The sequence below is a fragment of the Myotis myotis genome, unplaced genomic scaffold (assembly GCF_014108235.1).
Source record: "Myotis myotis isolate mMyoMyo1 unplaced genomic scaffold, mMyoMyo1.p scaffold_m19_p_21, whole genome shotgun sequence".
Classification (NCBI taxonomy): domain Eukaryota; kingdom Metazoa; phylum Chordata; class Mammalia; order Chiroptera; family Vespertilionidae; genus Myotis; species Myotis myotis.
Genome location: NW_023416326.1, coordinates 12,949,114 through 12,964,108, shown reverse-complemented (window position 1 = coordinate 12,964,108; position 14,995 = coordinate 12,949,114). Strand labels below are relative to the sequence as shown.

General features: G+C 43.9%; 1 protein-coding gene and 1 non-coding gene across 2 annotated transcripts in view; one reads left to right on the top strand and one right to left on the bottom strand.

The window, feature by feature from the left end:
• Positions 1–513: 513 nt before the first annotated feature.
• LOC118678993 lies at positions 514–646 on the bottom strand. The gene has a single exon (XR_004975087.1). It is a non-coding gene; the product is annotated as a small nucleolar RNA SNORA42/SNORA80 family (small nucleolar RNA).
• A 2,409-nt stretch (positions 647–3,055) lies between these two features.
• Positions 3,056–14,995, top strand: part of ADSS2 (adenylosuccinate synthase 2) — a 33,561-nt gene continuing 21,621 nt past the window's right edge. Inside the window, exon 1 of the mRNA XM_036354736.1 lies at positions 3,056–3,340. Coding sequence (XP_036210629.1) covers positions 3,158–3,340 — 183 coding nt within the window. The 5' untranslated portion in view covers positions 3,056–3,157. The remainder of the gene's footprint in view (positions 3,341–14,995) is intronic.

Below are 14,995 nucleotides of genomic sequence, written 5' to 3'. Positions count from 1 at the left end.
GTAACGCCTGAAACACTAATAGGAGTGGAATATACACATAAGGGCTGGACTGTGGACTCAGGCTGCTTAGATAGCAATTAAGCCCTTAGTTAGAACAAGTTAACTTTCAAATCCTGTAAAATATGGATAAGATAGTATCACCTACCTCGGATGGTTGTGGGAATTAAAGGAGCTAAGTGCATCATAGTATCTGGCATATACTATCTGACATCGGTAATACACTCCTCCTCCCTGAGCCTGTGTTACTAAAGTGTAAAATGAGAAGGGCTAGGACTCTACTTGATCCCCAGATTTTCAGGTCTAACATTCTCTAACTTATTGCTTTACTTTTGAGTTGGCCCTATTCCATCCCTGTCCCCATCTCTGTTCTTACCCCTAGTCCTCTACTTTCCAATTCGAAACCTGTATGTTCTCATTCCAACCCATTTATATTATGAAGCTCCACCCTTTTTGTTTTGCACACAATCTCATCCCTTAATAAAAACAAGTCATTAAAAAATAATTTTTTCCCCTCACTGTGCAACCCGCTTCAGTGCCTGCCGCCTACGGGCAGGAGCCAGGCAATGGTTCAAGGCCACAGTTGCTCTGGCATGAGGCACTGTGAGAGACTCAGGTGGTCGGGCGTGCCATAAATGCAAACCCATGAATTAAAAAATAATTTAAAATTGAATGTGGAGAACCAAGATGGCGGCATAGGTTAACGCCGGAGTTTGCTGCTTTGAACAACTACTTCAAAAGTGAAACCAAAAAACGGAAGGGACATCACCCAGAACCACAGGAACGCTGGCTGAGTGGAAGTCCTACAACTAGGAGGAAAGAGAAACGCATACGGACACTCAGAGGAGGCGCAGTGCTGAAGTCAAATTCTGAGGTGCGGAGTGCGCGAGCGGGCTGGCGGCGGAGGGCGCAGTTGGCATTTTCAATCGGGAGGGAGTCGCAGACTCTGAGCTCCAGATCCGGGCGAGTCTTTAGGGACCCAGACTCAAACGGGAGAAGCGGGGCTGTCTGGCTTCGGTCAGAGCGAGTGCAGCTTTCTCTCTGAGCTTTGCAGCGGGTGCTGGGACTCAGAGAGCCAGAGCCCCTGGGGACGGGACTGAGAGCCGCCATAACTGCTCTCTCCGGCCCACCCTGTTGATCCTGTGCGACCCGCCCCACCCAAGCCCTGCACACAGGCATTTGCCGGATAGCCTCAGGCAAAGGCTAGATTAGCACCTCCCTAGAGGACAGAAGTTCTCTCACTGCTGACACAGCTGATTCTCATAGCCACTTGGCCTGGAGGTCAAACCCTCCCTGGAATTAGCTACAACAATCAAGATTTAACTATAAGACTGCGCACAAAGACCACTAGGGGGTGCACCAAGGAAGCATAACAAAATGCGGAGACAAAGAAACAGGACAAAATTGTCAATGGAAGATATAGAGTTCAGAACCACACTTTTAAGGTCTCTCAAGAACTGTTTAGAAGCCGTCGATAAACTTAATGAGATCTACAAGAAAACTAATGAGACCCTCGATCTTATATTGGGGAACCAACTAGAAATTAAGCATACACGGACTGAAATAACGAATATACAGACTCCCGACAGCAGACCAGAGGAGCGCAAGAATCAAGTCAATGATTTGAAATGCGAGGAAGCAAAAAACACCCAACCGGAAAAGCAAAATGAAAAAAGAATCCAAAAATGTGAGGATAGTGTAAGGAGCCTCTGGGACAGCTTCAAGCGTACCAACATCAGAATTATAGGGGTGCCAGAAGATGAGAGAGAGCAAGATATTGAAAACCTATTTGAAGAAATAATGACAGAAAACTTCCCCCACCTGGTGAAAGAAATGGACTTACAGGTCCAAGAAGCCCGGAGAACCCCAAACAAAAGGAATCCAAAGAGGACCACACCAAGACACATCATAATTAAAATGCCAAGAGCAAAAGATAAAGAGAGAATCTTAAAAACAGCAAGAGAAAGAAACTCAGTTACCTACAAGGGAATACCCATACGACTGTCAGCTGATTTCTCAACAGAAACTTTGCAGGCCAGAAGGGAGTGGCAAGAAATATTCAAAGTGATGAATACCAAGAACCTACAACCAAGATTACTTTATCCAGCAAAGCTATCATTCAGAATTGAAGGTCAGATAAAGAGCTTCACAGATAAGGAAAAGCTAAAGGAGTTCATCACCACCAAACCAGGATTATATGAAATGCTGAAAGGTATCCTTTAAGAAGAGGAAGAGGAAGAAAAAGGTAAAGATACAAATTATGAACAACAAATATGCATCTATCAACAAGTGAATCTAAGAATCAAGTGAATAAATAATCTGATGAACAGAATGAACTGTTGATTATAATAGAATCAGGGACATAGAAAGGGAATGGACTGACTATTCCTGGGGGGGAAAGGGGTGTGGGAGATGCGGGAAGAGACTGGACAAAAATCGTGCACCTATGGATGAGGACAGTGGGTGGGGAGTGAGGGTGGAGGGTGGGGTGGGAACTGGGAGGAGGGGAGATATGGGGGGAAAAAAAAGAGGAACAAATGTAATAATCTGAACAATAAAGATTTAATTAAAAAAAAAAAAAGAATATGGCAAAAAAAAAAATAAAATAAAATAAAATTGAATGTTTTCAGAGACGGAAACCTACCCAGGGCAGACACTCCGGTACCAGCATAGATCCTTTCAGCTCAGAGCGTTGCATGCCGGGAGTTGTAGTCCGACGCTGGAGCACGTACCTCCGTGCCCTCCAGTTTGAAAAGCAGGAGCCAGGGAGGGTAGGCGGGGCGTTGAGGCTGGCGCGCGCTCTAAGCCCCGCCCCTGCCGCTTCCGGTCTCGGGTTGGCCGGAGAATGGCGCGCCCGGCCCTGGAAGGGGCGTGGCTTCGATTCCGGGCAACGGCGGTTGCGGCCAGCAGGGCCTCTCCCTCCAGGCGGAGCTGCCGCGGCCGGCCTGAGCGGGGCAGTCACGGTCCCCCCTTGAGCGGGCCGTGGCGGGCAGCGGGGTGTGTCCTGGGCGGAGGCGGCGGCCCGGAGGGGGCGGGGCCGGGGCGGGGCCGCCGCTGGCTGCCGCTTCCTCTGCATGTGGCTCCGGGCGGCAGAGCAGTTCCGTTCGCGCACTCGCTGCGGTCCGCTTCTCCCCCGGGCTCTCCTCGCGTCGCTGGAGCCATGGCGTTGGCCGAGACCCACCCGGCAGCATCCTCCCTGCCCAACGGCGACTGCGGCCGGCCCCGGGCGCGGCCCGGAGGGAACCGGGTGACGGTGGTGCTCGGCGCGCAGTGGGGCGACGAAGGCAAAGGGAAGGTGGTGGATCTGCTGGCGCAGGACGCGGACATCGTGTGCCGCTGCCAGGTGAGGCGCCCCGGCTCCGACGGGCAGCCGGGCCCGGGAGGTCGGGCCCGCCACCTGGAGCCTGTCTCCAAAACCGGGTGTCACCTTGAGCTCCCCTCCTCTCGCCGTGAGCTGCGGCGCCCTGGAGACATGGCGGGAGGTCCGAGACCCCCGGACCTCGGGTCCGGGTTGGGGTGGCTCTGGAGGAACGTGCGGTTTTGCCGGGAGCCGCGGAAAGATGCGCGATGCCGGGCGGGGCGGCGGGTTCCGGCCTGAGCACCGGTTCTCAGCCCGGGACCGGGGCCGGCGCGGGGATGGATGCGGGGCGAGTTGGAGGACCTGCCGCCCGAGGCCTGCTCCTGACTCCCGGCGGAGGGACTGGCCGGCATCCTCCTTCCCATCCATCACCCACCCACCCTCTCGGGATCAGGTGGGAGTGGATGGTTCCGAGATGCCCCGAAATGCAGGCTCGCCCTTGCCCCCACCTGCAGGCCCGGCGCTGGCGGATCTCGGCCTCCTCGCGTCCGCTGGGCCGTGGGCCGTTGAATGGCCCCGTTGTTTGGCTCCGGACTCTGTGTGTTCATATTAAAGGGGACACTGTTTTCACGTGTGGGTCCCCGAGGACGGAATCCCAGCTCCTCCACGAGTGACGCAAGTCAATCAATGCAGGGTGTCCGCACTGGTGTTTAGAAATATTTACATTGTCGCCCTGACCCTGAAAGTGAACTGTGGGGAAATGGGGTGGTGAAGAAGGGACTTCCTCCTGAGAGGCACGTGGTTTTTCGGTGGGAGCTCTCTTCCTATTGGTCGTGTTGCTTTTTCGAAGCTGCCCAGAGGCTAGGCCTCTGTCAGGGCTCCTCGGTTACTGTTACCGATTTCAAGATTCGGGGGAGTTGGGCAATAGCCCGTTTCAAAAACAGATATTGCAAATGTGATGTTTGAAGCCTGTTTCGTTCGCAGAGTATTTCTTCTTCATGAACATACATGGCACAGTGTGATGATGCCAGGTTGTATGTGTTCCGGCAAGTGAGTAGGCCCCCTTGACTGGAAGCGCTCCACCTAAAATGGAATAAAAAGCATTTGAGCGTGCAGAGACAAGGTAGTAAAAAAGCTTAATGCAATCATTCTGACTTATCCTGTGGTTTTTATTTTGTGTGTGTTGTTTTTAATACATTTTTTAATTGATTTCAGATAGGACAGGAGAGAGAGAGAAACATCAATGATGAGAGGGAATCCTTGATTGGCTGCCTCCGGCACGTCCCCTACTGGGGATCCAGCTCCCAACCCGGGGAATCGAACTTGGGACCCGTTAGTCCGCAGGCTGACACTCTATCCACTGAGCCAAACCAGCTAGGCTTGTTTTGTGTGGTTTTTTTTTGCGTGCAGAAATCCACCCTGGCCATTCCTCAGCGAAGATAGTTGCCCAATTGGCTCTTAGTATTGGCACCAGCACCAGCATCACCTCTCCCTCCATTGTGCTCCTCCAGCCCCCTGGCAGCACACCTCCCTTCTCACTAACACTCCTGAAGGTGTTGGCATTGAACTGCTGCCTCACACTGCCTTGGAGGTGCTCCAGGAACCCAGCCTTCGCCTCCTTTTGTCTTCAGACCAGATCTGGCGGCGCTGAGGAAGAAGTATGGGAATACATACCTTGCTGGGTAGGAAGAGGGAGCCCAGCCCTGGTGGCTCCTGCACTCACCCCTGGCCGTCTGCCTCTCTGGAAATGGTTGTACTCAGGTTGAGCTACGTTATGTAGCTGGTAAGAAGGTTTTGGGAATGGTATCATTATAACATTTACTAGTGAAGATCTCCAATTTTAATAGTAGCATTAGTTTGTAGATGGGTTACTGTGGAAGGCTTGAAGGAGGTCCTGGACCAGTCTACCTGCTGTCCTGGGAAGGTCTGGAGGGAAGTGACTGACAAGGAGCCAAGTGTGGCTTTCCAATGGGAGCTGCAGACAGGAGAAACAGATGAGCCAACTTGTTAGGCAGGCTTGCCTCACTTGCAAACTTTTGACTTGCTACCTTCCTTCCATAATTCTCAAATCTTTATAGTCTTACTGTGTCCTTTAAGAGCTCGTATTTTGAGCTTGGGTTGCCTTGTTTGATGATTCAAGTTGTGTGGATTGTTGAAAATATGTACTTTGTTAGAATTTAATTTTGTGTGTGTGTGATATTTATCCCATAAACTCAAATTTTGTACAGATTGTTTCTTCAGAAGTGGTATGTACATAATGTATCCATGTTTCAACAATGGAACCATAAAAGAAGGATTTTCTTTCAATATAAAATATAGTTTTTAAAAGAAAAATGAGCCCAGCCAGTGTGGTTCAGTGGTTGAGCATCGATCTGTGAACCAGGTCATGGTTCAATTCCCAGGCAGGGCACATACCTAGGTTGCGGGCTCCATCCCTAGTGGCAGGGTGTGCAGGAGGCAGCTCGTTGGTTAGTGATTCTCATCATTGATGTTTATATCTCTCTCCTTTTCTGAAATCAATAAAAATATATTTTTAAAAAACTATGTTTTTCATTTTTGGAAAGAATGGATGCAAAGCCAGTGGCATTTTTATCATAACACTTAAGGCCTATATTTCAGATGCAGGATTTGTAAGGAATTATTATAACTTGGTAGGTATTCTTGATATATGCACCGCTATGTTCATTGCAGCATTATGCACAGTGGCCAAGTGTCCTTCATAGATATTTGGATAAAGAAGATGTGGTCCATCTATGCTGTGGGATACTACTCAGCCATAAGAAAAGGTGGATCACTTCCATTGGTGACAACATGATGGACCTTGAGAATATTATGCTAAGTGAAATAAGTCAGAAAAAGCTAAGAACCATATGATTTCACTCAAATGTGGGACATAAAACTGAAACTCATAGCAGACAGACAACAGCATGGTGATTACCAGGGAAAGGGGTGGGGAGGTGGTAAGGGTAAAGGGGCAAATACTAGTTTATGGTGACAGAAGATGACTTGACGGGTGGTAGGGGAAAAGCTGAAAAGGGCAGGGATTGTGTCCACATGGAGCATATAGTCTAGTGCAGTGGTCGCCAACCTGTGGCCCGTGGACCACTGGTGGTCCATGAGGCCCGAAAGGTTGGTGACTGCTGATCTAGTGGACAACTTACGGAAACCAGGATTGCCAGGGTGGGGATGGAGAAGGCTGCTACCACAGGCTTTTCCGAAGGGTGAAAGTAAGGGAATAGGATGGCCTCTTTCTGGCGGCACAAAAGTAGTTTTGTTAAGAAGCTTATTGCCGCTGTCCCACCTAAGTAAACTAATACTGTAATTCCTTCATGTTGCATAGAAACCACAGAGAAAATTTTAACTATTGTTTATACCAGCCTTCTGCAAGGGCTTGTTTATTGTTCTTGGAGAAAGCAAGCTTGGTAGCCCTGGATACGTGACAGACATGACGTTGCCTGTGATCAGGGCCGGCTGGAACATTTTTCTCTCTGTGTTTCCCCCCAGGGCTAAAAAGTTAATATAAAGGGAAAATATTAACTAAAATTAATTATAAAGGGACAGTATATCCTGTTACTTGGTATATAAAAAAACTTGACATAAACAAACACTCAATGGAAAAACTGTTAATTTGTAGCTAGAGGCTAGTATCCGCTGAAGGCTCTGAAACCAGCTATTAATAGGTGATAAAGGAGTAGAAAAGACATACCTGCAGCAAACAGACTCAGAACAATTGAAAAGGAGAACAACTTAAGTGTTACTGAATGCCTGGACCTACTACAGCTAAAATGACTGTTTCCCAAACCCCTGCCCATTATCTTGGAGATGGTAGAGAATTAGCATTTAAGGAAAACCATTCTTCCAGATTTATAATTGCTATTTCTGTGTCTCCTATCAGGGTTGCCTTTTATACACATCGTTTATAGTATTGCCCAAGTACATAAGGGTATACCAGTTGTTGTTGTTTTTGTATACTTGGTTAAAACTTGCTTTCTTGGATTACTGTGCTTTCCCTACTAGGATGTAGTTTTCTCAAAAAGAAGATTTGTTTGTTGTTTGTTTTCTTCCATTGCGCCGAGTACGGTGTGAGGCAGAGAGGAAGTAAACACTCAACATTTGGTGGGTGACTGGATCACCCCAATCATTAGTTTCACCCTGGCCTGTAAATTATCTTAACACTCCCCGGACAATTTCACTGACTATTAGAATGAGTTTAAGGTGGAATCACCAGCATTTTTTGGATGAACTTAGTATTTGAACTTAGTATTTTTTACATGGTACCATTATGTTCAGAGGCTTTAATAGTTTATATTAAAGTCTTATCAATGAGAATATAGGTAACTGATTATTTCTTTTTAGAGTATTTTCCTCAGCATATATCAGTTGAATGCCGTGCAATTCTAGTAAATAGTTTTTCTCTGCTGAGGGCAGATCATCTTCAAGTTTGGTCAATGTGGATATTCTAAAGTTGTTTGCTATTTAAGCTATTTTAATATACCATCATCTCTACTTTTAAGGCATAACATTTTAAGTTGTATGGGATCATCTCAGTGGTGTCTAACCAATATTACTTGTTTTTTAAGTTTTGTGGGAATAGGTAGGTTACTTGGATAGTTTCAAGTATCTCTAGGAAAAAGTGTTGCCTAGAACAAATCTAGAATGAACTGGTAAAATGATAGATACTGAATAGCTTACTTACTGTAACTGGATACAAATGTAGTTGTATTACCCTTTGGGGACTATGTCAGATTTTGACACTAAATATTAGATAGAGTGGATGTAGTGCGAACACTAAATGTCAGTGTGGATACTAAGAAGTAGGTTGGTAATTGTTACAATTTATCAGTGGGAAAAGGGACTTTGAGGTATTCAGTGTTGCCTGGTCAAGGCAATTGAAAGGAACAGTAAATGGAGGACAGTTCCCATGGCTACGCTGGCTCCCAAATGGGATGGTACTTTACATTGAACCAGCTTTTAATTACATTTAATTCAGTGTGATACAATTCTTCTTTCGAAAGCAGGATGTCCCATTAAAATTTTTTAAATGGGGTTTTTGTCTCTTATCAAACTTTTTAAAACCTTTTTAAAGGAAGGATTTTATTTGTGAGAGAAAACTTCTTTGACTTGACACTTATATTCCTAAGTGTAATGAGTTTTTATCAAGCATTTACAAAGTTGCATGGCACCATTGGTTTCTGCAGTTTTGGGTTGTATGTCTGATCCTCCTACCCATGACCTTGATCATCTCTGACCCTCGTTCAGTAAGGGTTTAAATAGAGTTTGGTATCTAGAGTCTCAAGCTTCTTAATTAGGAACTTAAGATGCCTCTTTCCACTTTCATTGTGAGACATGGTTTTATAATGGTAATTTAAGGTATAGAATACAGGTGCCTGAGAATTTTATCATGTGTGACATTTACCTGTGTGTGTAACTGTAAGGTGAAGGGTATATCCTAAGCCTTTAAAAGTTAATGAACAGTGCACTTGGATGTCTTTGCTGAAAAGAAATTCAGATAACCTGTGTATGTGTTCCTACCTAGTGTGTCTGGTTACTGTTGAATAGTTTAATTTGATCAACTTACTGGTAGTAACTTAACCTGCTCTACTTTGAAATCAAAAGCTAATTGCAATTATATGGATGTTTTCACAAAAGAGAAGTCATCCTTATAATTACTTTGTTGCTGTGGGTTGACAAGTCTTTTAGCTTTGGCAACAGTGAAATGTTTAATCTGAAAGAAACACAGGTGTTACAGTTTTTACTAAGAAAGCAGCACAGTGACTCGAAAGATGGTTGGGTTCCCAAGAAGTTTGAAAACTAGGCAAGAAATAGAACCTTTTTTTGGTTGCTGGAATAGTTCAAAGGCATGGGGTTTGAGGCATTGCTGCTCTCTGTTACGATCCATAGTGGATTATAGGAAAAACTCTGACTTCTTTTTTTTATGTCCAATATTGGAGATATATATTAGAGGCCCGGTGCACGAAGTTCGTGCAAGAGTAGGCCTTCCTTCTCCTGGCTGCCGGCACCGGCTTCCCTCTGGTACCTGGGACCAGGCTTCCCTCGCAGCCCCGGCTTCATCCGGAAGATCATCTGGAAGGATGTCCAGTCTGATTAGCATATTACACTTTTATGATTGTAGATATATATTTTATAGTGTACTAGTATGTGCTGCCAAAGCAAGTACCAACATTGGATATATTTTATTGCCCTATTGGATTGCATGTTCCTTTTTAAAAAAAATATTCTTTCAGTTTTATTTTGTATTGGATTCAGGTGTACAAGCTTAGCTAACCGTTAGATAATGGTATACATTACATAGTGTTACCCTTGGTATTTCTAGTACTCCAACTGGCACCAGACATAATTATTGCAATATTGTTGACTATGTTTCCTATACTTTACTCACATCCCCAGGACTATTTTGTAACTACCAATTTGTGTCTCTTAATCCCTTCACCTCTTTCAGCCAATCCCCTAACCCCCTCTCCTCTGGCAACCAGTTCCCTCTCTGTGTCTATGAATCTTTTTCAATTTTGTTTGTTCATTTTGTTCTTTGGATTCCACAAGTGATTGGCCATCTGTATGTCCTCTTTTTTAAAAAAAAATATTTTATTGATTTTTTACAGAGAGGAAGGGAGAGGGATAGAGAGTTAGAAACATCGATGAGAGAGAAACATCGATCAGCTGCCTCCCACACACTCCCCACTGGAGATGTGCCCGCAACCAAGGTAAATGCCCTTGACCGGAATCGAACCTGGGACCCTTGAGTCTGCAGGCTGACGCTCTATCCACTGAGCCAAACCGGTTAGGGCTGTATGTCCTCTTTTTAAAAAAAATATATTTTTATTGATTTCAGAGAGGAAGGGAGAGAGAGAGAGAAACATTGATGATGAAAGAGAATCACCGATTGGCTGCCTCCTGCACGCCCCCTACTAGGGATTGAGCCCACAACCCAGATATGTGCCCTGACCAGGAATTGAACCCGGGACCCTTCAGTCCACAAGCCCACGCTCTATCCACTGAGCCAAACCGGCTAGGGCTGTGTGTCCTCTTTGTTGAAGTGTCTATTCAGGTCCTCATACGATTTTTAAATTGGATTGTTTTTGTGTTGAGTAGTATGAGCTCTTTTTAAATTTTTGATATTAACTAACCTCTTATTAGATGTATCATTGGCGAATATACTCTATTTTGTAGGTTTTCTTTTCATTTTGCCAGTGGTTTCCTTCGCTGTGCAAAAACGTTTTAGTTTGATCCCATTTATTTTTCTTTTGTTTCCTTTGCCTGAGGAGATATATCAGAAAAAAATATCGCTAAGAGACATGTCAGAGATTTTACTACCTAAGTTTTCTTCTAATATTTTTATGGTTTTGAGTCTTACATTTAAGTCTTTAATCCATCCTGAGCTTATTCTGTATATTGGTGTAAAGAGGTAGTGTAGTTTCGGTTGTTTTTGCATGCATCTGTCCAATATTCCCAGCACCATTTATTGACGAGAGTGTCTTTACTTCATTGCATGTTCTTGCCTCATTCGTCAAATATTAATTGACCATATAGACATGGGTTTATTTCTGGGCTCTCTATTCTGTTTCATTGATCTGTTTTGATGCCAGTACCAGGCTAACATGAACTTAGTGACTGATGTTCACTTTGCGCGGCCTGATTCCAGCACAGTGCCCCTGTATCCAGAGCGAAAGGAAAAGAGAAGACACACTGACTGTTTTCGAGGCCTGAGAAGTGCCTCTGGGTCGTGGGCATGAGTGTTCGCCCTGGACACGGGGCCTCCACTGCTGCTGCAAAGAGACCATTGTTCAGGCTCATAACACGTTAGGGCCGGAAGTGAGCTGGGGAGTGATTTTGGGGACGAGAAAGACCTAATAGCAAATGGAGTTAAGGATTAGGAGGCACTTTTGCAGACTAAGGTTATTTTATTCCCTTCCAAACCATTCTTTTTTTTTTTTTTTTAAATCTCCCCTGGACCTTTGGAGCTTCTTAGTTAGAAACCTACACATAACAACACTTCTGGATCTAAACTTCTGTTCCACAGTTGGGCTTGACAGCCTCTGGTTCTTTGGAGCCATGAAACATAATTTCAAAAACACTTGTCTTCTGACTTCTGTAAGCTTCAAATCAAATGGGGCAGCAAAAGCACGCCTGGGAAGTCTGGCAACAGTACAGAATCATCTCTGTGTTCTGCAGTACCACGAGTCTTGTCCTGGACAGCATAAATATTCAAGTTTAGAAGTTAATCATTTTTATATGCATTTATCTTTAGTGAAAGATGTGAACTTAAAGAGCCAGCTGTCTGCATACTCTGTCCAAATGAGTTTGTTTTGTCAATCATTTGGATTTTTTGTTTGCAAACAATGGAAAGAGCTGGTCTTAAGCAAAATGGGGTTTGTTTGACAGAAGAGCAGGATGGCCCAGCCTCAGAGTTGTCCCAGACAAAGGCAGCTCTGGGGTCAACAGTTGGAACTGGAGGGCCTTCTCTTTAGGATGTGCCCTTAGGTGACTGGCGTCTCTAACTCCTAAGTGCCTTCTTCTCTATTCAAAATTCAGTGCCCAAGAGAACGGAGCTGGATTGGCCCAGGCTGGGGTCAGGTTTCCCTGCTGGATCTAATGGCCCCGCCAGAGGGGTGATTTGCAAAGTAAGAGTAAGGGTGGGAAGGAGGGGGACGGAACCTGAGAGCCATTGAGGCCCTTCTTTGTTTAACAGTTAACTGAACATTTTCTGTGTTGTTTTTAAAATTTGGTTAAATAATCGAAAACACAGCTTTGATTAAGAAGTGTTTGTTAAATGCTACATGAGGGACTGGGTTCTTAGTGCTTTGGGAATTTAGCAAAGCAGCAAGAGATAGTTATAGGTAACTATTAATATGAATATATGATGAATACTATATCGGGGGGTTGATTCACCAAGTTTGGCTTGGGGAAATTTTGGGATGCGTAAGGATTAGAGTATCTCTGTTAAAAACAGAACAAAAAATACTGATCTCCTACCATTTATATAGTACTGTGTGGCCTCCCAATGCTAACTAAGAAGAATCATTAGACATGATTAAATGAATATATCCTTGCTACGTGTGCCGGTGCACACTACATAGAGTTGCCCGTGTGAGAAGCAGTTCCATCACAAATGTGGGAATGTACATGCAGTTCAGAGCACCTGCCCTTGTAATTCTTGGTGGGCTTGCTACCTGCTAATATATGTAGATTCCCTGGTCAGGAAGCTCCTGTGAGCAGCTCACACTTGGCTCCTATGCAGATACCTTGTCAGGAGCTCCTGTGAGCAGCTCACACTCGGCTCTGCTGAGCACCCTTTCTGCACAACCTGTGCCTCATGGTTAGAAGCTACCACACCCACCGTCCCCATAGGGCTCTGTGACCACGTAGACTTATCTGACAGCCTGACACTTTCTCCCCTAGCGCCTTACTAGGATAATCTAGGGATAATCTAGGGTAAATGTAACCATATTTTCATACTTAAGCAGAATTTAAATGAGATTAAGACTATAGTTATCCTTAATAAGACATGGGTTATTGAAAACTGTTGGTTAATGTTTGAGTGAGCAAGCTGTTAATTAAAATGTGAGTTCAAGCCTTGTGCAGCTGAACTTTTCCAGCCTAAACCACCACCTGTCAATTTGGGAGAACTTAAAGAATTAAACCAGCGTATCCCCTTAAAGTCATCTGTCACACCAATCCCAACCTCCTGCCTCAAACATGCACACATTTCAGCCATCATCTCTCCATTATGGTTGTTGCCATCAGTACTGCCTGTTTTTGTAAAATATTATCTCGGAGAGTAGGTTTTGGTTATGCAACAAGAGCACTGTGTACCTCCGAGTTAGTCACTGTTTCACCAAATGATTGTATTAATATCTGTAAAAATGATTTGTGTAAATTAGTAGGCTTACTTTTAAGGTCTACTCCAAATATTACAGAGTAGTTTGTTTTTTATATTAAGCAAATGATAGATTTTTTAAAAAGCTAGTTTTAATTTAAATAATAATGCTTCATTGATTGTCTCAAAGTTACTAATACTTTATAACAATTTAGTAAGCATTTATTAAATTTAGTGATTTATAATAATTTAGAATTAAATAATTGTAATAGCAAATTAGCATTTTTCTGGGCACTAAAGAAAAATTGAACAGACTAATATGTCCTTTTGGCATGTAATACATGTTTTAGGAGTCTTCTATCAGTATTGGTGATAAACTTATACAAGTGTGAAATAATAAAGTATATACTGGGAAGTGTATTGTAACATTATTCAAAATGGCAAGAGATTGCAAACAACCTGAATGTCTCTGTTATGAGACACATTTAATGAATTATGTGTCCCTATAAAGAGGAATATGGTACAGTGTAGCTGTTAAAAGAATGAGACAGTTCTGTTTGCAAAGTTATGGAATTAGCTCTAAGATTGCTCTAAAAAAAAGCAAGCCGCCCAGGTGTATATAGTTTGCTCACATTTGTAAACATGGAATAAAACAATCTTCTTCTATCTATATATATAAAAGGCTAATATGCAAAGTGTTCCTTCCCTTGGGAGTTTGACCAGGAGAATGGGAATTCAATAGCTCACTGTGACGTGCGCTGACCACCAGGGGGCGGCACAGAACATGGCGGGTGACCAGTGGCAGCAGTGGGGTGCTGAGGGAGCGAGGGAAGGAGGAGGCAGGGAGACGGGGAACCTGATTGGTCTTGATTGCCAGCCAGGCGTAGGGACCCTACCCGTGCACGCATTTTGTGTACCTGGCCTCTAGTATATACATATGTTTGTACAGTGGGGCCTTGACTTATGAGTGTCCCGACTAACGAGTTTTTTGAGATACCAGCTGTGTCTCAGCCGATTTTTTGCATTGAGTTGATAGAGTAATTTGAGTTAACGAGCTCCTTAACGAGCTCAGTCTCCGGACGAATTAAACTTGTAAGTCAAGGCCCCACTGTATATGCAAAATTACCTCTGGGAGGACACAAAACCTGTGGTACCTGGTTGCCTTGTCCAGGGAACCAGGGCAGGGTCGGGGTGGAATACTGCGCATCTCTGTGCCTTTGTACCTTATGCAGATATTTCCTGTTAAAAATAAATAGTAAGAAGTATTCACCTGCGCCCTTGGTGGTATCCAGTGAGGGAGGTATTGCTTAAGACTCCTGCTTCTGTCTTCCTGTGTTTTGCCACCCACCTGTCATCTTGTAGACTATAGGTCACCACTGTCAAGTCATTTGTTTATTTTTAAACATACATGACGCACAAAAGCCTTCAAACAGAGATTCTTTGCTTTGTACAGTACAAAACAGTATAAATAGGTTTTTGCTATTTTTTGAAGGACCATTTTTCTGAATTCATGATTGGTAATGATTTAGTAAAATGTAAATAACATGCATTTTGGCAAAAACTGTCAAGTTAGACTAGTCATTCTCCGGAGGTACTTTTTTGATAGGTATTTTTAAAAATGTCCCATGAAAATGTCAAACTTTTTGTTGCAAATATATTCCTAGTATGTGGTTTACTTTAAAATTAAAAAAAAATTGTATAGAAGTTTAAAGCTATAATTAATTGATTTGTGTTTTCTCCCATTCTTTTTAAACTTAGAAATTAGAAAATTTATCTGGTCACTTACTATTGTCTGCTTTGTGCCTAATTTTTATCATTTAACTTCAAATTGTGCTTTAATCGTCTGTTTAGGCTTGAGCTTCACA